Source organism: Halyomorpha halys, unplaced genomic scaffold (assembly GCF_000696795.3).
Source record: "Halyomorpha halys isolate HHAL.00 unplaced genomic scaffold, Hhal_1.1 Scaffold978.1, whole genome shotgun sequence".
NCBI classification, from domain to species: Eukaryota; Metazoa; Arthropoda; class Insecta; order Hemiptera; family Pentatomidae; genus Halyomorpha; species Halyomorpha halys.
In genome coordinates this window covers 483,947-506,699 of record NW_027105627.1, presented here as the reverse complement: position 1 = coordinate 506,699, position 22,753 = coordinate 483,947, and the positions used below count along the sequence as shown (strand labels likewise).

General features: G+C 28.2%; 2 protein-coding genes across 4 annotated transcripts in view; one reads left to right on the top strand and one right to left on the bottom strand.

The window, feature by feature from the left end:
- LOC106687547 (glutathione S-transferase) overlaps nucleotides 1–541 on the bottom strand; it is a 3,671-nt gene extending 3,130 nt beyond the window's left edge. Inside the window, exon 1 of the mRNA XM_067052563.1 lies at nucleotides 475–541. Within this exon, the coding sequence (XP_066908664.1) occupies nucleotides 475–541 (67 nt within the window). The remainder of the gene's footprint in view (nucleotides 1–474) is intronic.
- A 2,162-nt stretch (nucleotides 542–2,703) lies between these two features.
- TORIP (Torsin interacting protein) lies at nucleotides 2,704–16,023 on the top strand. 3 transcript variants are annotated; one of them, XM_067052561.1, is made up of 7 exons: nucleotides 2,704–2,723; nucleotides 5,196–5,313; nucleotides 6,543–6,641; nucleotides 9,330–9,379; nucleotides 10,811–10,891; nucleotides 12,646–12,801; nucleotides 13,441–16,023. In XM_067052561.1, exons 2-7 carry the CDS (start codon nucleotides 5,198–5,200, stop codon nucleotides 14,142–14,144), a joined length of 1,206 nt encoding a protein of 401 aa, XP_066908662.1. In that variant the 5' UTR covers nucleotides 2,704–2,723; nucleotides 5,196–5,197; the 3' UTR covers nucleotides 14,145–16,023. The 3 variants fall into 3 exon arrangements, with proteins under 3 accessions (XP_066908662.1, XP_014286988.1, XP_014286990.1); XM_014431502.3 differs by lacking the exon at nucleotides 2,704–2,723 and adding an exon at nucleotides 4,496–4,718; XM_014431504.3 differs by lacking the exons at nucleotides 2,704–2,723; nucleotides 5,196–5,313; nucleotides 6,543–6,641 and adding an exon at nucleotides 6,971–7,135.
- Nucleotides 16,024–22,753: the final 6,730 nt, after the last annotated feature.

Sequence of the window (22,753 nt, the reverse complement as noted above, 5' to 3'; positions counted from 1 at the left end):
TATATAATAGTTTATAAGTATAATATTGTAGTTAAGAAATACTCCCTATTTTTTAATAAAGAAAATTAAGAACCATCATCATGTACTGTTATAAAATTAAACTTTTCCTGTACAAAAAAAATAAAATGTAGGAATTACACAAAACAAACAAAAAGGTAAGATTAAAAATGGTTGGGATTCAGGTGTAGCAGTAGGGAGTGTCCAGTTCAGAACGTTGTGGGTTCGATTCCCTCCTGGAGCAGTTAATATTTAACTAATAATGCATCCAATCCAACCATAAATAAGATGCGAAACATTAAAAAAAAAAATTATAAAAGTCTTAGTTATTATGTGATTCATATTTTTTTGTTTCATGTGCTTTTTTTTTGTAATATTTCTGCTAAATATTTAATTAAAATATTATCAGTTAAATAATAGTAGAATATTTTAATAGTATAATAGTAGGAACAGTACTTTGTAAGGAGGTACTGTTACTTGAACAATAGTTGTGCAAGGAAGTGGTTTGGTCAGAATCACACTGGACCACCACATTTTTATCCATTTAAGGCTACCCACTTCATGTTTAATTAAGTATTTCTTGCATGCTTTGTTATACCTTCCTTACCAAGGTATTTCTTGGTTACATATTCTATGGAATTTTAGTCTTACTCTCCTACATTCATAGATTTGCTCAAGAATTTTCCTTTTGAAAGTATGCAAAATGTAATTATTCAACTGTGATATTACCTATTAATTCGAGTCTTATTAATGTCTTATAAAGCAGTAATTTGTATTTTATGTTTTCTCGATCAGTTGTAACATCTGTAAGCAATAACTTTTCTGTTTTAAATTTCTTTAGGAGTAACATGGCACATGGTTATCAAAGATCATAGGTAGACAAATTCATCTGCTTGTTCAAAGGTATATAATCCAAACCAAACATTTGTTATTGCTAGACCAAGATACTTTTCTAATAATTGTTAACAAAAATACACGGTTTTTGTTTACTTGTTGCCCAGCTTTTACTAGGCACCAAGTACAAATTTTCATAGAAATCAAAAAATATTTAACCTGGCAAGTTCAGAAAAAAATTATTTGGTAGGAAGTTTGCTGTAATATGGGTATGATATTGAAACAATTAGAACCAACTGAAAAGCTAAGGTAAAATATATTTTGACTACTTTTTCTCCTTTATGAAAACATTAATTCTAAAAGTTACGGAGATGAGTTGGCAGAACAAAAATTTAGCATTCCAACAGTTGTAGTAACGTTTAATTTGGATAACATCTTAAGGAATAATGAATGTTTAACTCAGTAGACCATCCAAATGATCTTGAGGGCCACTTTGAAAAGGTATTGTTACTACACAGGTTGTCTAGAAAATTATGTATCCCCATATTAGATTAGAAAAAGAGTTCTTAATCTAAACTCATAAATAAATAGGAAGTATACGTCATTTATTATTTTGTAATAGAAGTTAATTTTTTCTTATAATTTCGACAGTTAATTTTTTTATATATGGATGCACAAATAATGTATTTTTATAATGCTTTGGTTTTCATCAAGTTACTTTAGCCATTAAAAAATAAATATATTTTGTAAAAGAGTGATGAATCCTGCAGGCTAGCCAAATGTACAAGAAGGGCTGCACTTTGGGGGTTTTAAATGATGGTAAACATGAATCTGACTTCCTTTTATCAAATTGAAAATAATAATAATAATAATTTGACCGACTTTACTAACGGTGTCTTTAGATTTTTGTGTAGTTTCATACATTTAATACCATCAGCAATATTTTGATCTTATTCTATATGAAAGAAAACATAAAATATAATATAAAAAATAGCTAGTTATAAAATTTTTTCCACGGCTTTTAGGGAGTATCAGGCCTAATTATTGTACATAAATATATACAATACACACAATAAATACAAAGATATAACAGTTGATGAGAGGTTTGCTATGAGAGCATCAGCCTTCTGGGATTGTCTGCAAAAATATTAACCACCTCTTCTACGATGGTTGCCTTCTTTGATTTATTTTCAACAAACATTCTTAGATTATTAAAGTGGCAAACTAAGTTATAATAGGAAGAATGAAATCTAAAAAACATTCTTTTTATTCGTTTTCCCCATTATTTCTTAGAGATGGCGAATTATTGCGCTTATTGAATCTTACCTTCTGTAACCAAAGAATCGACGTATTTTCATCTTGTCCCTTCAAAGGTGTGCTTGTGATCCGTCAAGAAGTCAACTCAACAATGTTTTTACTTCACTAATTATAGCATGTTTCCAGAAATAAATCATCTATCAAATAAGTTCACTATTTTCTTTATTATTTTTCCTTGGGTTCCAAAAATCTAGGTGGGAACCGGAGCTACTCTCTGCCTACGCCCATGGTGGCAGTTCTGACAAAAAATAATTATTTACATTTGACGTATTCTATAAGTTGTACCGTAGACTAGTTATTTTTTTAAAGCCCTGCTAGCTTTAGGACTTTTAACCACTGCAGAAAAACCCCTGTCTACGGTAAAGGGACCTCTACATGTTGGCCAAGTCGTGGCAAACTCAGACATGCGCGAGCATGTGGATGGGTGGCTTGACTTGCCTGGTACGAGTTGGCCTAACCTCTTTGCCGATCCGGTGAGAGTAGGTTTTTAGACACAGATCAGAGAGCGCTCGTGTAGCATCTCCAACATTCTATGTTCAGATGCAACTGAGAGCTGTTTTGAGAGCTAGCTAAAGGTGTTTGTTGTTACTTTTTATAATAAGTGCTATATTTAATCTTATTTATTTATATTTAATATCATTTATTCTCCTTTCATTTTCTTTTTTTGTTATAAAATAATATAATCCCAGTGCAATGGCTGAAACCACTTCTACGTCCGCCATGCTTGCCTTTGAAAAACCCACATATGGCTGTTCCACTCTTTAGTACAAGACCCCAAGAGGAGAAAAAAGGCAGTTATATAACCACAATTTTTGATTAATTTAATGAAAACTATGTATAATTACTAGTCAAAATTGATGAATCTGCCAAGTATAGGTAGGGGAATAAAAAATGGCGGCTGTTTCAAAGCGATAAAAAAATAATAATTTTTCATTCGGAGCTCTATATCTCAAAAAGTAGGAACAACACAAGAAAACCTAAGAGAACGTCATTTAAAGAAGAGCAAATTTGCTGAAATATGAGCCCTAATAGAGTTATTTACGTTAAATAGTTTTCGAGATATAGCTTTTTAAAAAGCAACATTTCATAAAAATGTATGGGACGTACTGAAAGATCAGTAGTTAGTGAATGTATTTTGAAAAATCTATATCTCAAAAACCATTTGACGTACAGATGTCTATTAGCACTCAAATTAATGCTAGTTTAATGAGCTATAAAGTATTTTGTGATGTTTATCTTCGTAGGAGTAATAGTTTACATAGAATTTGTTAAGATAAATTGATTTATAGTTGTTCGGACAAATTTTCATTTGCCAAATTTATATTCATATGTGAATATCATAAAAACTACTACCCCTACGAAGATAAGTGTCATAAACTACTTTATAGTAAGTTAAATTTCTATTATTGTGTTTATTTATTCTGAGTGTTAGCAGACATATGTGCGTCTTAAGGATCTAGAGATATATTTTTCAAAAATCCGACATTTTATACGAACAACTAGAAAATAACATTTTGTGTGTTTATTTTCTCAAATATCATAAAATTACTACTTCTACAAAGATAAACATAATAAACTATTTTGTAGTAAATTTAACTAGCTTTAATTTGAGCGCTGGGAGACATCTGTTTGTCTAATGGTTTCTGAAATGAAGTTTTCATAAATCAAACTTATTGTCGGAACAACTATAAATCTATTTATTTTAGCAAATATCATGAAAATTACTATTCCCACGAAGGTAAAGGTCGTAAACTTCTTTATAGTCCATTAAACTATCTTTAATTTAAGTGCTAATAGACATCTGTACGTCACATAGTTCCTGAGATATAGATTTCTCAAAATAAATTAACTAACTACTAATCTTTCAGTAGATTTTTAAGAAATTTTGCTTTTTAAAAAGCTATATCTCGAGAACTATTGGACGTAAATAGCTCTTTTAGGGCCAATATTTGAGCAAATTTACTCTTCTTTAAATAATGTTCTCTTAGAATTTATAGCGTTGTTGGTAGTTTTTAAGATATAGAGCTCCGAATGAATAATTAAGGTTTTGAAACAGCCACTATTTTTTATTCCCGCTACCTATACCTGGCAGACTCATCAATTTTGACTAGAAATTATACATAGTTTTCATTAGAGTACTCAAAAATTGGGGTGAGATAACTGACTTTTTTTCTTTCCGGCTCTTGTACTATTTGTTTACCGAGCATTTGTACAAGCCTCCGATTCGTGAGGAGTGGCCAATATGTGGACTTTAAAGGTGGGTCCACATGTTGGCCAAACATAATCCAAAACATTTCTTGGGCTGTAATATCGATATATACAGATCGCAGCTGTAAGGAAGGGAGCTGTTGCGGTTATAACCTGTCGTAATGTCAAAGAAATAGTGTGTTATGTCTCTGATTTGTGAATAAAATTAGTTTATTATCTAATAATTATTGATCTGGAGGATTTTAAATGTTTACATTTTAAAAGTTTAAACATTTCATAAAACAATTATAAAGTGTCACTCTTGAATTTTTGTGGAATCTCAGAAAAAAGTAGTAGTTCAACTTTTGGCGATCTCATATGCTGTATGAATTATTTATTTTCATTAGCTAATGACTATATCATATTTTAATTTAATAGAGGATAGGAAGTATTATAAATAGGTGCCGCTTTTTAAAAAATGTATTATCTTATGAAGTGGTTAATGTTATATCTTTTACTGATTAGTTACTGAATATTGTTTTCTTTTTTACATATCAACTGATTTTGTTATAAACTACCTTTCCCCTACACTAAATGGACTTAATTTATTTTAGTCAACTCTTATAACAGGCCTATTATCGTGACTTATTCTTCCTCCTAATCTTTTTTTAACTGATATTGTAAGATAATTGTTTTAATGTTTAATTTGTAATGAGGTTAATGATTGATCGGTAGTACCCCATTCTAAATGTCCAAGCAAAATCCTTCTGTTAGATTTCAAATTACATTTTGCAGATTGACAGAAAGTAGTTGTATTAAAGTCTAGAATTATTAATAATAGGTTTTAAATATGTTCACAGTGATGATCCCACCAAACTTGGGACACGCTCTAGATGATGAACTGATATCCAGTCCAGAAATTGATCCTGTTACAATGAATAGTGATGAAATTGATGAGGATAGATCACCTCTCAAAAAGTATGAAATATTGCACTTGCATGAATATATTTTTTTTATATACTAGGTGTAGAATTCAAAAACCTGTCAAGTATATTTTCATAATTTTATTTACTTTTTTGTTAACAATTTTGGTTCTAGATTCTTACAAAAGAATTGCTTACAAAAATAGCTGAATAGCATTTGATTTAACTGGTTTTTAAAGACGTTCTTCGACCTCATGATAATGTAATCAGAACTGTTTTAGATAAAATTAAAAATTTGAAAATGAATTCGGCCAGTTTTGGAATTATTTGTCTCACTTATTATGTAAGATAAAAACAAGATATTTTGTTATAGTTTAAAAACAAGATGATATTTTGATCTATCATCGTAAAATTATTAATCATTCTCATATCACTGGTCATATCACAGAGCCTTATTTTTTATTTTTTTTTTAGAATGGAAAGATTGGAATATGCCATGGTTTTCTATTATTCACATCAATCTCAGTAAAATGAGAGGGGGGAGTAACTGTTTATTTTTTCCGTTTTTTAGTATTGCGATCATTACTAAATCTTGCTAGATTTTGGGAATTATTCACTGGACCTCATGCGGTTATAGAAATCTAAGAGCCAATTTAGAGTGTTACGTAGAAGATTTTTCATTATGTTATAACCGATGTCATTTGGCCCTGTGGAGAATCCTGTAACAGCATTTAATACATTTTCGAGTTCCAACATTGTAAATGAAGGGTTATATCATAAAACCTTATCATTGTTGATGTTTTGAAATTCTATTTCTTTAGATACAGTAATTTTTTTAATGTTATATATACAGATTTTCAATAATTATAAAGAATATTTATATAAACTATGTAATATGACAAATTATTGTACATTTATGTATGTTATCATTATACAAATTACTATCATATTAATTACATACAGGTTTTTGCATGAAAAATGCATATTATATTATAAATACTCCCCATATATTAAATGGATAAAAAAAAAAAATTAATTATATTTAAAACATCTGATGTTTTTCTCCGTTCATCTGATGTTTTTACTAATCTGATATACCTCTGGTGCCACCTTGGTTAGATTTCTGAGGTTCGGCTGTACTTTAGAGGTGTAAATGAGAATTTAAGAATATTATTTTATACTGAATAGTAAAATGCTAATCATAATTATAAAAAGGATTATATTATGACCATTAAATAGTAAAAAATTTGATTATGTTAATGATCTTTTTTTTTTTTTTTTCAGATTACCACCTCAGGCCAATGAAGCTGGAGAAGATAGTATAAATTGTGCAGATAGAATCATAAATTCTGTAAACAGAGAAATTCCTTCATTCGGTGAAGAGTAAGTTAATTTTGTTTGTACCTTAGTTACTGAAGAGGTTTAGAATTTTCGGAATAAAGATTCAAATATAATATCAGTAATAGTAGGCGTACATTTACTTTAATTTAAAAAAAAAAGAAAAAAAAAAAGAAGTTTTATATATTAATTATTTGTTCTATGATATTATCGTTTATTTTTTCCTTTAAAATATTAGCATAATATCTTTTGAGTGGATTAAAAACTGTTATTTAGTCCTCTGTTGCTAACAGTCACTGCTAAGATAGTTATTTTTTAGACTTAGTACTGCTAAAATGACCTTTCGTTATTTGTTACAATATAATAATACTATTTATTTATATTTTACATATGAACTGGCATTATTAAAAAGTTGTACAGATGCACTTTATAAACATATGTATTGTACTGTACAGTCTCCTGATTAAATATGATTAGAAAATGAGGACTATGTATATAATGAGACCAGGAATCACTAAGCGAGTTGTAGGGCTAATTACGTATGTATGCATGTATTAATCCAATAACTCTAAGTGAAAATAATGTAAAATTTTAAGAATAATTTTAGAATGTCTGAAAAAAGATTGTGCTCAATTCTATAAAATATCATTAACACATTGAGTGCCATGTCAATCATCGGTGGATGACAATGTAAAATGTGATTTAAAACTAAATAATTTACATTATATTAAATAATTACTGAAAGTTTATTAAAAATGTATTTATAATTTTTATTTATCACACTATATTAAGATATTTTAATGGGAATTATTGTATATGGTAAACAGAAATATGGTTGTCGTTTCCAGGTATCAAAAAATGTGATGTTTTGTCTTTTTTCTGGCCACTGCCTTATCATAATGTGTCACATTTTTTTCATAACATGATTTAAAATATTTTTGAACTTTTGCAAAGATTTTTCCTGTATATTTTGCTGTTGCATTTTTTTTTCGAAATTGTTGGGATAGTATCAGATAGAATTTTTTCTTCATGGAAACTTGAAAGATGTACTGCTAATTTTTTCTGGAATTCAGTAATTTTGATATTTTTCTTCATAATATATTTATATAAAATGTAACTATATAGAACTGTAGGATTCAATAATTATAAAGTTATTTCAATCTATTTGTAGTGTGCTTCGTATTGCTATACCACAATATCAAGCAGCGTGTGTACAGTATTTGAGAAAAGATTAATATAATTTTAAACTTTAAGTTTTAAGCTTAAATTATACTAAGTTTCTTTCGCCTTTAAGTTTCAAAAATCCTTTAAGTTTATTTTATTTTTTAATTTTAAAGATCCTTTAAGTTTATTTTATTTTTTAATTTTAAAAATCCTTTAAGTTTATTTTATTTTTTTTTTACGATAACTTCTACTCATCCAGGCAAGCCCCATCTCTTATAATTAAAAACTAAAGAGGCACTCTAAGAACTCTCAAGTAATTAACAAGACGAACCTGTTACAAAATCTAATATGTACTTGACAATTTTGTATAGCTAGCAGTTGGTAAAGTTTTTAAATGAGTCAGATTGATAAAATAATTTCATTTCTGAAATTTTATGTATTTTTTCTTGTTACAAAACTAAAATCGCTACTTGGTAATTCAGGCTATATATCTTCATGATTATCTTATCAAAATATCTCATATAAAAGTATAAAATTTATATCAATAAGTGAAATTCAGTGAGATCAGAGTGAGTTCAGGTCAGTAGTAGGTTTATAAATGATTTCTAATTTTTTTTTATGCAGAAAGTATTTTCCTAGTTATAATTAAGATTTCTGATAAAAAGGTAGTACATATGAATTTGTTTTGATTTAACAAAGCGCAATCGATAAAGAAATAAAAAAAATTGGTAGTTCCATTTCTTTAACAATACTTAAAATAAAAATAAGTAAATTCACACAACTTATAAAGGAACAATGAGTGATATTAACTTATTAATTTTTAGAATAATAGAATAGACTATGATGTGTATTATCAAAATTCAGTTTATAGATTTTTTTAATTTTATCTAATTTTTTAATCTAAGCTCTATAATAGGTTATGATGCTTGTGGTTACTTATCAAGAACTGGTTAGTATAATAATTAAAAACCATGTTTATATATACTAAAAGTATAACACATAATTATATTAAGTTGATATTAAAGTTGATATTTACATTTATTGAAAATGATATGTTTCTTGGAAATTCTAGTATTTAGTTGGACACTAATCTCAATTACTTTAAAAATAGATGGTGCTACAAAAACTTGGGAAGTATGAAAGTTTTAAAATTTAATTTTATAGCTTTCAATCAAAAATTGGCTGGAAAAACTTAGTTTTGGGCCTTATTAATTTCATTTATTGCTTTTCACAAAAATGATTTCCTAATAATATCTTGCAGACAATACTTAATTATAAATATTAATTATAAATTAATATAAAAACTTAATTATTTATTGCCTGTAGAGCATAATATAGCATTAGAGAAATGCTGTGGTTGGTACTGATTAAAGTAAAGGAATGTGCAATAATGTAAGTCTATTTCATTATTACCTTCAATTATGTAAAGAAAAGCTGCCTACTAAATTATAATAAATTTTTTTTTTTTTTAATCAGTTCTATATAAGCAATGGTATGCAACTAAAAGATTAGATTTATGTTTGTTTACTCTTTATAGTTTATATATTAGAAATAATTCTATTATTTCAGTTCAATGGACTCGTATTCACCAGACAGCCCTGCCAGTATTCGGAGTAATGGTAATTATGATTATTTTTCAATTTCTAAATATTTTAAAACATTATTTTAATAAATTGGCTGCTTTACTAAAATTTATTATTTAAATATTGTTTTGATAAATTGGTCTATTCATGAAGTGGATATTTGTTGTTTCTGATCTGTGAGAGCTGACTTTTTTTTACTATATCTAAGCTGAAACTTTTAGTCGAGAACTGGCATCAAAAAAATTGTCTTATTAATACCAGACTAAAATATTTTGAGGCATTTATAAGAAGTCCAAGAAGAAGAAGAAGCCTATAGCTGAAACACTTATGTAGGAATGGCAAATATGTATCAATATTTTTGTTCAAACTATTGGTGTTTTACTGTTGATGTCAGTAACCAAAGATCTATGTTATGCTTCTTCAGGTTTTTGATGAAAATTAGATGATATGATACTGAATAATGAATTCCATTATTTTGAAAAAAAAAAATCATCTAACAAACTGTTATCCTGTTCAAATTAAGATTCACCTGAAGAAGAAATGGTCAAAGGTTGCCTTGTTTAGACGAGTCTGTTTACTTTCCAGTACTTTGTTGTATGGCCAGTGGACTTTGCAGATCTCCAAATAATCAATTAATTGGATAGGGATAATGTAAAACATTGAATTAAAGATGAAAGTGAAAAAATTTCATTTTCTGTGTTATTCAATAAATTTATTCAATAAATTATAAATTTCCATAATTCAGAAAATTTCATATTATCTATTTAAAAAAAAAAATGAAAACCTGAAATTTATATTTAAATAGTGTTATTACTAAGATGTTTGGTCATATTGGTACCTTAGTAAGTATTGGATTTATTAATTGTTTTTATTTAAAGCTAAGCATTTTATTAATATTCTAAATCGTAGCTGACCAATTAAGGATTGATTACAAAAATCTGCTAGTCAAAAATTGCTATACTGAAATGTTAATTCTCTTTTCTGTGATTAAATTATTTGATTGACCTAAATTTTAAAACCGTGGCGCCCTACCCATAGAAGTCTGTGGACTACTAAGCCAGAAATTGAACCATGTGCTTCCCATTTCCCATCCCGATAAGCGTCAAAGTAAGGCTGCTTAAAAGTGAACTTTAATTGTGCATTCGCCTATTATTGTCTGTGCATTTTCAGCTGACACACAAATATCAGGAAAGATAATTAATGAAATATTTCTAACAATAATTTGTCACCCAAATACATGTTGCCTGAGTCTACCACAGACCGCAGATTGGGAACCATTGTTTTAAAAACTTTTGGAACAGTAACTTGCCTTGATTTCAATCATGGCCAATGTAAAAAAAATTAATCCTTGGGTATTACGTCCTAAACTTTGTGTGAAAGACTGTTTTTAACTTGCAAGGATTGGATAATTGTATATTATCAGTTAAAATTCCTTATATCCTTAATAATTTAATTTTTATTTTATAGATTCTGAAGATGATTTGTCAAACTCATCAAATTCTGGAGAGTTGAGTGATGACAACCAGAATCCTGCAGAACAAACATATGGTGATTATTTACTTAACGATATTTAACCCTAGAAGGATTACTTTTGTGAAGCAAAGATTTCTTCCTGCTACTTAACAACTACCAACCACCACCTCCCTTACTCCTGTCTTTGCATGTATAGATTACTATGCTACTAGATTCTGCCCTAGATACTATACATTCATTGCTTAGCTATCCAGAAATTGATAAATACCAGAAGTTATTGAGTCATTTTCACTCATGATTACCGTTAGTGTTGTATCACTGTTCCAGTATTTTTTGCCCATGGTTATCTTTAGTACAGTATACATCAAATATTTTGCCTGGGCTAATCTTACTCATCTCTGAAATTTATAATTTATTTCTTTGTATCTTTTTTTGTGATTGATATCATCTTGACTATGATCAGGATCCTGGTCCTGGAGTCATAATCAAACGAATCAGAAATGCAGAAATTATAAAAATGATAAAATCTAGTCAAAAAAGCAAACCGAAGAAAATAATCTAGATTGTTCTATGGATATTTTAAAAGGGGTGGATGCATTATCCAAAGGATTTTCCTTACTTCTGTTTGATAAGTGCTCGAAAAATTGGAAGATCGAAATATTAATAATTTACTTCAAATAATATTCATTCATTTATATTTAATTGTTTAAACATGAATAAACAAATTATTCATTCTATATCGATATATTATTTATATTTTAGAAAATGAATGTAAAAAATCCTGCTAGTGAAATAAAAATACCGAGTAAAAAGAATATATATATGTAAGTTATACGATCCATTGCTATGACTGACCTCAAAGCTGACAGAGCTATAAAATATATGATGCTGCTTCCAGTCTTTTGTTATATACAGCATGATTTTACATCCTTTGTTACAAACAGCATACTTAAATGTCCCTATTTACAATATAATATTTTAAGTTACCTTACTGTGTAACAGACAGTTAAAAAGTAATAAATTTTAATTCAGTGTGCAATATTTTTATGTAAAAAAATATGCCAGTATATACAAAAAAAAAAATTATGAAATAAAAATGTTCACACAAATAAACAAGGGGATTACGGAAATGCTTGTAAATAGTCATTTATGTGGTACACAACAATCAATTGTCTTCATCATCCATTAGATTGTATATTTATCCCCTTCCTATTTAAATTTGCAAATATAAAGGTTAATTTTTTTTTTTTTAAAACGCAATTTTCAAGATGTAATAGTGGACAGTCTTGGCCTTAAGAGAGAAAACTGTGTTAGGAATAAAATTTCCTCAACTTTAGTGTTAACTGAAATAACCTCATCATTCTAGGGTTACGTAGTTGTAATATTTTAGGAAAGTTGTTAAGTTTACTATCTTTGTCCCACTTGTTTTTTTATGAGCTGTAAAATTGTCTGTTGGTGTATTTAAATGAATAAAATATTAAATTTAAATGCTTCTAGTAATAATAATAATGACTATATTCACCTCCTTGCACAACTGTTAGTCTACTAACAGTACTTCCTTACAAAGCACTGCACCTTTTACTATTTATGGATTTTAACAGTACAGGTTTAATTTTTTTTTAAATTCTTTTAATATTATGAACTTAGATAAGATATTATATCATATGTGTGTTGATAAGACAATGACTTAATTATTGAGTTATCTTGCGAATACTTTGGACCTTCTCGGATTTTACTCTTGTATTTATTTGTTTATAGTCCAAAGTGATGTTATTTTGTTGTATAAATTTTAATACATTATACTAAAAAATATGTTTTCTGATTTCTAGTACCTCTTGTGATTTCTGGAAGAAGACAACTTCATAGAGATAAAGGAATAAACTATTATAAAGAAAGCTTTATACAGTATTCCAAGGAAGTTCTCATGAAAAAAGGAATTCATCATTATAAAGAAAGTGTTACGCAGCATTTGAACAGTACTATAGGTAACAATAATAATCTAGCCAATTATGGTAAAAATTAAAATGGAACAACTATTTGATCGATGTATTTTGGACCACTTTGTGGGCATTGTTCTATATTATTATGCTAAGAAACGGACTCTTTTCATACTCATTAGAATATTAAAAATACATGCAACATCCAGTTGGTTTTTTTAAAAATTTGTATAGGATTTATTAACTCAGCTTAATTATTAATTGATTTATTTATCACTCTTATAACAGTAATTAAATAATCTGCTCAATATTCTAAATTTAATGAACAATAAGGCTCTTTATTTATAAAACTGCACCCAATCTTCTTGAGTTCTTTATTAATTACTCACGACCAATCAACAATTTTCCAAAAAATATATATATATATTTTTTGTAACACACGAAATGTTTGAAAATCTGTTTTGGGAAATAGAAGGATGCATATCTCAGCCTAAATTTTTATATCATATCACATGTAGGTTGGGATTGTCTACATGCTAGATTCCCTCTTGTATTATGTATTCCCAACCCTTTAAAATAAATAAAGATTATCAGACTGTTGCTAGTGTAAGGTTTACTTTTAATATATTTTGTCATAAATTCTGCATGAAATTTAATAACTAATTTCTGATTTTTTTTTTTTTTCAGATGAAATAATCCAATGGATTACGAAAAAAAATAATGCACTCATTATGTTTATTGCAATTTTAGCTATAGTTTGCAGTATTCTTGTGTCCTCCGTCAATGAAAGTTCTCCAAAGAGTAAACAATATTATGTAATTGAAGAAATTAGTAATCAATATCCAATGCATGATAAACGAGATCTGATAAATTTGATTCGTGCTATCAATAATGTGAATGAAGGTAGATATGAGACGGATAAAGTTGCGGTAATAACAATTTTGTATTCTCATAGAGAGACAGCAGAGTGTTTAGCAAAAACTACAGCCAATTATGCAGTCAAAGTTATCAATAGAAATGAAGATTTTGTGCGATTAAATGGATCTTTGAGTGATAATTTCTATTTAGGCAATGAGGATTTCAAGAAAGACATCAAAAATAAAGGTGTACTAGTCGTATACGATTTTCAAAATTTTCCTGCTGATAAAGTGCGTTATTTTCATGGAATATGTGACAAACATACTCCCTACATCGAGGATAAAGCTGTGTATATAATACTTTTAGAGATGAGCAAGAACCAGGAAACTATTTCTAAAAAACTTGAAAAAGTCCAGTCGAGAATAGAAGAGTTATGGTCTAATTTGAAATCGGAAATTTTAAATCCTTTAGGAATTAGGCTTATGGATAATGTGATGGTTGTACAACAGGAACCAAAACTTTTGTGGTGCTAAATATTGTCACTTATTACATTATTTTTATAATGTATTAGTGCCTCTTTCTGTGAATTTTATACTTTTTTTTTATATGAACCAATCAAAAGTTGGGTGGGGCAATATTGAAAATACTTGCAAGAAATAAGAAATTTTATTGACAAAATGACAATCTTATTGATTACATGGTGATTTCATTCATTTCATGGTGAGTAACTTGAACTACCGCTGTTGGTAATTTCTGAATCATATTTAATGGAGCAATCAATTGCATTGTTTTAGAAAAATAGCTGATTAGTTTTGAAAAATCATATTTTACAAAAGAATAGATCAAAAAGTTCATTTCCGTCAATATGATTTTAGAAAGATATTTAGACGAGTTTAACATTTAGAAAAATTATGGTAACTAGTAATAATGAATTGAATAAAAAAAATCTTTATTGGTTCAATATTATAAAAGTCATTGATAAAACACTTAAAATAATAATTGTACATAATAACTTATCTAATGAATGACTGAATATGACCGAAGGCTACACACTTCTAATGTGACTGATTACTGTTCCGAGAACAGAGGGGACAAAAATTATATACATACATTAGGAATGCTGAATCAGATTTATATTGAAGTATAATATAGGTGGTTCTTTGATTTCCCCGTCCTTATATAAGTGAAGACTACTGAATTTTAAATTAAAAGAATGGATTAAAGGATTTAAGATGATTGTTGATTTTGTTCAATTAGAACCATGCTTTTGCCCTGTCATCAAAGTATTCAGTAGAGGCATGTAAAAGACTAGGTCACTTGCTGGATTCAAATCTCAAACGATCACACCATTCACAGACAAGGTTTTTTTAACACGTTCATACCTTCATTATGTTCACTTACCCATTTTAGTAGCAATTGACTATCAATGAATATTGAATATCACATATTTTGCAGTGTAACTTCTTTACTGAGGTTCTATAATCGAAGGAAAACAAATTATACTGGAGTAAATTGATTTTGTGACACAAGATGAAACAGAAGTAGTGGTGGGGGGGGGGGGACAGATCGAATCCTTTAGGGAGAGGAGCTTAACAATCCTGGCAGTGCCAGTTTGATTGAGTAAGCTCCTGTAATGCCATACTCTATGACAATATAAAGATTTTCTACCTTTGAATTGAAGAAATATCTGTTCTATTATCATTATTATGAAACTTTTGCTATGATCATAATTAATAAATTTTTAATAAATTATTTCATTTCCTGAAGTTTTACTTCTGAAGGCCAGTCCTAAGACTGATATATATATATATATATTTTTAATCATTGATACCAATAAATTGAGCAGGCACAAGTAGGTACTAAAGTGTATAATTGACACTGTATACTGTCATGTTTTTATTTTCTTATGTTTAGGTTATATTAATTAATAAAATTAGCCCTGAGCTGGACTATAAACAGATAGAATGTTAACTAATTCAATTCTAAGTATCTAATTTAATTCGACATTTTGTGTAATCGGCTTGCTTTCTCTGAATTCTGAATCTCAAAATCAACAGGGCTTAAATTTCCTTTATAAAACACTGATGTTGCAGTTAGCAGAATCAGATAAGGTGATCTGGTGGCTCAAGCCTTAACTTGTTAAAAGGTTTCTAATGAAGTACATACCTAAAAAAGGCCAAAATAAATTATTTTTAACAACTTTTTTGAGAAATAACTAAGGAGTATATTACCTACTGATTATATCCAAAACAAGAGCTGTTAACAAAAGCTTTGCGTTAACATTTTTATTTTAAATTGTTTGTTACTCCAATAGCATTGTCATTTCGCCAACTAAGCTTTCTTATTTCTGATATTATTGTATGACTTCCTACTCTATATTTGAAATGAATTGAGTTGGTTTAAAAAAAAGAAGTATCAAATTGACCAAACTATGTATTAATGTATCATGTTGTATATACTCATCTTATATTCTCAAAAAAACAAGATTTTGGATTCTTGATGTGAATATAAACATTGCAAAGGACTGTGATTTACATTGTGTAATATAAACAATTTTTTATATTACATTGTCGTGTCATATAAAAAATGTGAGTATAAAATGTTCATATTTTAATAAATTTTTTTTCTTCAAATGGCAATTATTTTATTGAATCTTCACTAAATAATTAATACATAATGTGTTTGAAAAACAATCACTTTTGTACTGGGCTGAAACAGACTTGAGTGGCTAAAGGCTACACACCCTCAAGCATGCTTGATCCTTCTTAGCTACCTTTATAAGAAGAAATATAAAATAACTTTTATTATTAATTTTACCCTGTCCAACACTTCAATTTTTTAAAATTAAAAATAAAATGTTTATTATTCAGGAATCTTCATTATCTGAACAAAACATTTAGTGGGTTAACAATTTTAAACCCTCTAAGAACTGAAAAAAAGATTTCTATTTTTCTTTTTTTTTTTATTCTATTAAAAAAAATTATCTAGAAATTTAAACATTTTAAAAATTAAAAAGCGGTTAGTTTTTAACCTTAATATTTTTCATATAATATAGAACCGTGTTAGTATCATTTATTAGCTATTTTAGAGTGTTTTATTTATTTTTTCTCAACTCTCAGAGCCCATTGGATGATAAAGAAGGCTTTTTGATTATTTTTTTTTTAATTTTGAATTACCAAAAAAATAATCATCGAATAATATAAGTGGCATACACAGTACACTCTCATTGTAAGTCTAGCTTGTTCACAAGATTTTAGTGCTCTAGATTTCTACTATCCCATCTCCCTCCCCCCACCACAAACTGCTCCCTTAAGATGTCCACAAGTCTCCTGAAGAATTACCAATTTAAATAGGAACCTATATTATTTTCAGTATTCGAGTATGAGAAGCATGTGTTAAGACTGGGGTGTCCAAATGCTATAAACTACAAACCTTCATTAGAGCTACAAATAATGATTAAAAATTCGGTGTATGTTCATTTATGGATAAAAATAAATAAATAAGAGGGGATAAAATATTAAATAAAAGTAATGTACAATCAATTTAGAAAATACATATGAAATTCTTAAACTCTTGACGTGACATGGGCAACAATTTTTGTTCCGACTAACAATGTGATGTAATTTTATCTTGAGTCGCCCACTTCATAACCTTAAAAAATTAATGAACAATGAATATTGTTTAAAGATTACAAAAATTTTAAACAATGTTGATAAATTTTATCCATTATAACAGGTACGTAAATTTCATAAAATCTCAAATCTTAGAAGGTTTCTCACACTTGATTAATAATTTGTTTATGGTTTGCGAAACTTTCAACATCATGAAATTTTCCATCACATATTACATTTGAATAAATGGACCAAATTTTTTAATTATAAATAATTACTTTTTCTTGGATATACACTTAACCATCAGTTATTGGAAAAATGTAAATGAACAACACACATTTCTCTTTTCTCATTTACTTAGGTTTGTTTGAACCTAGTTTTGAATGATGTAATGATATAACTTTTTTTAAATTGTGAAATAATTTTCGGAAAACTGTACCTCAGAAATTATGACAGATGTCTACTATTAACCAAATTGGAGCTCATTGAATGTACTATTAAATATATGTATATATAATTGACCGTAAAAAAATTATTGAACTATTAAATTAAAAATTATTAAACTATTAAATAATTTATAACATTTATCTTTGTAGGAGTAGTAGTTTTCATATTTCCCAAAATAAATTTACGAAATGTTGGTATCTAATATTTGGGAAACAATTTAAAGTTTATGAGAAACTATATCTCAGAAACTACTAGTCATACAGATAGCTATTAGCACTCGAATTGAAGTTAGTTAAATGTACTATAAATTAGTTTATAATAAGTATTTTTGTTGGAAGTAGTAAGGATAATTATAATAATTTATTATTATGATTATAATAAGTAGTAATAAGGAATTATTAGGTGTATATATGTCTGTTAGCAATAAAATTAGGGCTTATTGAATGTACTATAAAGTAATTTATAATATTTACCTTCATAGGAGTAGTAGTTTCCATAATATTTGCCAAAATAAATTCACAAAAACTTCAAATCGAGTGCTAACAGATATCTGTTTGTCTAATAGTTTCTGATGTATATAGTTTTTCATCAAACAAATATTTGGTCCAAAAAACTAGATAAAAAATTTCTTAATCAAAAATGAATGTCATTATTCCATGATTAAATTTTGCTTATAATCGATTAGATATGCATCTAATATTTTCAATAAAGTGCCTTTAATATATAACTGTAGAAAATAAGGTAACTTACCTTCAGTACCTATAAGGTTACAAGTAAATACTTTTTTGTTTCTGACTAAGTTGAGTGTAAATTTCACAAAAATATAGATTTTACAATATATATATTTTATTGGATTTGGCATGGTTGTCACCTCTCGGTGACAATTGACACTGCAATAACTCAAACACCTTTATAATCTACAATTCTTTTTCCAAAAAGACTTGTGTTTAGTGACAATTCATATGCAATTGAAATAAAATGTGAATTTAATGTTTGTACCAAGATTTTTCATTCCATAGTTATAGTAAAACAAAGTGTAAATCTTGCAAGACACTGAACCTCAGAATGCCTTCAACAAAATTATTATAACCAGTAAAGTTTTGGCAGCAGACCAATTTATTTTACTACTAAACAAGAGTTGCATCAAGGAGGAGCAGATAAAGACATAAAATTGAAATAATTTTTATAAATATACAAGTAATTAATAAAATATGGAATTTAAGTGTTTATTAATTCCTAAATATTTGTTTATTAATATTATACATTGGTTTGTATTATATTTAACATAATAATGCTTAATTGTTTTCTACTATATCAATTTATTTTATTCAAGTGATATTTAAATTTACAGTTAGATTAGATTATTATATTTAACAGCTATTCTGTTTTTTGTTTTTTTTATATATATTAATGAGATGAAACATTTAAATCATAATATTCTCGATAAAATATAATATAAAGGTAAATTTAATGGAAAAATAAATCCTCTTTTATTTAGGTAGATAATATTTCTACTTAATTCTTCTATTACCTATACCGAATTATAAAAGATTTATTACTAGATAAATTTTTTTTGTTCTTCAAAATAAATCAAGCTACAGTAAAACTTATCTGCCCCTTCAACTGCTGTAGATATTATATTGCCATACCTATCAAAGTTGCGGGTTTGCAGCTTTGGAAAAGGCTCAAATGTAGTTCAAACCCTTTTAGTACAAGAGCCGGGAAGAAAAAAAAGGCAGTTATCTCACCCCAATTTTTGATTACTTTAATGAAAACTAGGTATAATTACTAGTAAAAATTGATGAGTCTGCCAAGTATAGGTAGGAGGAATAAAAAATGGCGGCTGTTTCAAAGCGATAAAAAAACTAATTTTTCATTCGGAGCTCTATATCTTAAAAACTACCAACAACACTAGAAAATCTGAGAGAACATAAACATTATTTGCTGAAATATTAGCATTAAAAAAGTTATTTATGTCCAATAGTTCTCGAGATATAGCTTTTTAAAAATCAAAATTTCTTAAAAATCTACTGAAAGATTAGTAGTTAGTGTGATGTACAGATGTCTATTAGCACTCAAATTAAAGCCAGTTTAATGGACTATAAAGAAGATTATGACCTCTACGTTCGTAGGAATAGTAATTTTCATGATATTTGGTAAAATAAATAGATTTATAGTTGTTCGGACAATAAGTTTGATTTATGAAAAACTTCATTTCAGAAACCATTAGACAAACAGATGTCTGCCAGCGCTCAAATTAAAGCTAGTTAAATTTACTACAAAATAGTTAATTATGTATATCTTTGTAGGAGTAGTAGTTTTTATGATATGTGACAAAATAAACTCACAAAATGTTAATTTCTAGTTGTTCGTATAAAATGTCGGATTTTTGAAAAATATTTCTCTAGATCCATGAGACGCAGATATGTCTGTCAACACTCAAAATAAAGGAAATTTAACTTACTATGAAATAGTTTATGACACTTATCTTCGTAGGGGAAGTAGTTTTTATGATATTCACATATGAATATAAATTTGGCAATTGCAAATTTGTCGGAACAACTATAAATCAATTTATTTTAACAAATTCTATGTAAACTATTACTCCTACGAAGATAAACATCATAAACTACTTTATAGCTCATTAAACTATCTTTTATTTGAGTGCTAATAGACACTGTACGTTAAATGATTTTTGAGATATAAGTTTTTCAAAATAAATTTACTAACTACTGATCTTTCAGTTACGCCCCATACAACATTTTTATGAAATGTTGCTTTTTAAAAAGCTATATCTTGAAAACTATTCAACGTAAATAACCCTGTTAGGGCTCATATTTTAGCAAATTTACTCTTCTTTAAATGATGTACTCTTAGGTTTTCTTGTGTTATTCCTACTTTCTGAGATATAGAGCTCCGAATGAAAAATTAGTTTTTTTTCTGGCATTGAAACAACCTCCATTTTTTTATTCCCTTTACCTATACTTGGCAGACTCATCAATTTTGACTACTAATTATACATAGTTTTCATTAAAGTAATCAAAAATTGGGGTGAGATAACTTCCTTTTTTCTTCACTTGGGCTCTTGTAGTATAAGGATCCATCGCCATAATCGAGGGATTAGTTTATAGACTTCATCATCACGGCAGGCATTTTAGTCACTTCGGCCGGTCGAAGGAACTCAAATTATGATAATAGATTATTTTCAGAAATGGGATTCTAAAACCATTTTGTTCAATTCTTTTTTTTCGATTTTTCTTTTAAAAAAAAGTTTCTGGCCAGTTATGCCTTCTGGACATGTCGGATCGAATGTAAAAGTGCCTGCTACGAATTCGTCTTAAAATCTAATTTAATAATTTAAATTGGTAAAAAAAAATTGTTATGGAGATAAACTAAAGAAGATTTATATTTTTTTAAATTAATATCAGATCGGCCTGGTGGGCCTTACATGGTTAGTATAACAGTTACGTTTTTTTTATTTTAACAATTAATTATTGGGGGGGGGATATAGTCTCGTATAAGAGAGCCCCTAATTAGTTATAACGCTATAAATAATGAACAATTGAGAATAATAACGATGAATTAGAAAAAATGCAATAAAATAAATAGATAAAAATAATAATTCTTATGAAGAAAGAGTGGATAAAAAAAGGAAAGTTAATAAAAAAACCAATGACATTTATAGATTCATTAATATAAATATCTTACTTCTAGCGGGGAAAAGAAAAGAAAAAAGTTAATTTTTGAAAAAGACGAAGAGAAAAAATAAATAAAATAGTACGAGTATTAATGACAATAATAGAATTGATAGATATAGAATTCATAACAGGGCGTCTTAAAGGAGCCTGGGCTTCAGTCTTCGAGATGAGGTTGGATTTCCCAAGTTTAAAGTCACTGCCAGTAACTGGGAGTGAAATTTTATAAACCGTTTCTTGATGAAGTCGTTTATTGATTCCATTTGTAGTTCTCAATGCAACTGACTATTTCTTACAAACCAAGAGGCTTGAGAAGTTAAGAAAAACAATAATCAGCTTCAGAGATAGGCTATAGGCCGGAGTCAGAACCTAGCGAAAGTAAAATTAAAATTATGAAACTAATAGAGGTTAGGGGAAGTGAACTTGAATACAGGGATAACGTGTGTGCGTGTGTGTAAATGGATAAGGGTAGAAAGTGTAGATTTTGATAGAGATGAAAATCTACAGCTTTGATCCGAGCTTAATCCAATTTAGCACACTTGACATTAAAAACGAGAGAAAGGTTAAACTATCGACAAGAGATATCGAAGGAAGATTCTAACTCACGTTTTCTCCAACCCTTAAAGCATGTTTAAATTGGAACTTCTTTGATAGGAATCAAAAACTTATATAAATTCAGTAAGGGAGACGAAGAAGGTTAATATAATATGCTTTAAATACCGAACAAACAAAAACAATGAAACTAATATTTCCCTTACCTTTAATATTTCTATCAGAAATTTTATTAATTGGTATACTAATCCTGCCCCCCCCCAAAAAAAAACAGACATTATTAATAGCTGAAGCGCTCTACAACAAAAATCATATTTTAAAGGACCGATCAAATCGATCAGTTGTTGTCCAAATGAAATAATTTCGTTACAATATGTTGAAGTGAGATGTGCTGTCTGGTTCACATGTTTTCAGCACTGGTGATGTCAGAATAGAAGTAACGATTATTTGTTGATTATCCACAACCACAGTGAGACTCCTCATAAAACCTCTCTATTACCTCCCTTTATTACGGAGCCCTCCACTTCGGACGCGGACCCAAATTTATTCTTCAATCAGTACTTGTTTTAATTCTCTATAACGGACAAACGCCATAAAATAAGACTTAAAAAATATAACGAAGTCGTAAACAAACACAATTGGAACCTGTCTATATTTTTTCCATATTTCTCCTATAACTATTTATTCATATATTTTTTAATATAGGATCTGGAAAGGGAAAAAAAGAAAATATATGAAAAATGCGTCCCTTTCCTTAAGGAAAAATTCCGCGAGACCTTTGGAGAGAGAGAGTTCACCGTGAGAGGCCTCTGGTTTGTATCTACCAGATAGAACAAG

Coding starts and splice junctions, on each gene's coding strand:
- TORIP (XM_067052561.1), top strand. CDS start 5,198: ATGATCCCACCAAACTTGGGACACGCTCTAGATGATGAACTGATATCC. Junction 5,314..6,542: donor GATAGATCACCTCTCAAAAA/GTATGAAATATT, acceptor TTTTTTTTTCAG/ATTACCACCTCAGGCCAATG. Junction 6,642..9,329: donor ATTCCTTCATTCGGTGAAGA/GTAAGTTAATTT, acceptor CTATTATTTCAG/TTCAATGGACTCGTATTCAC.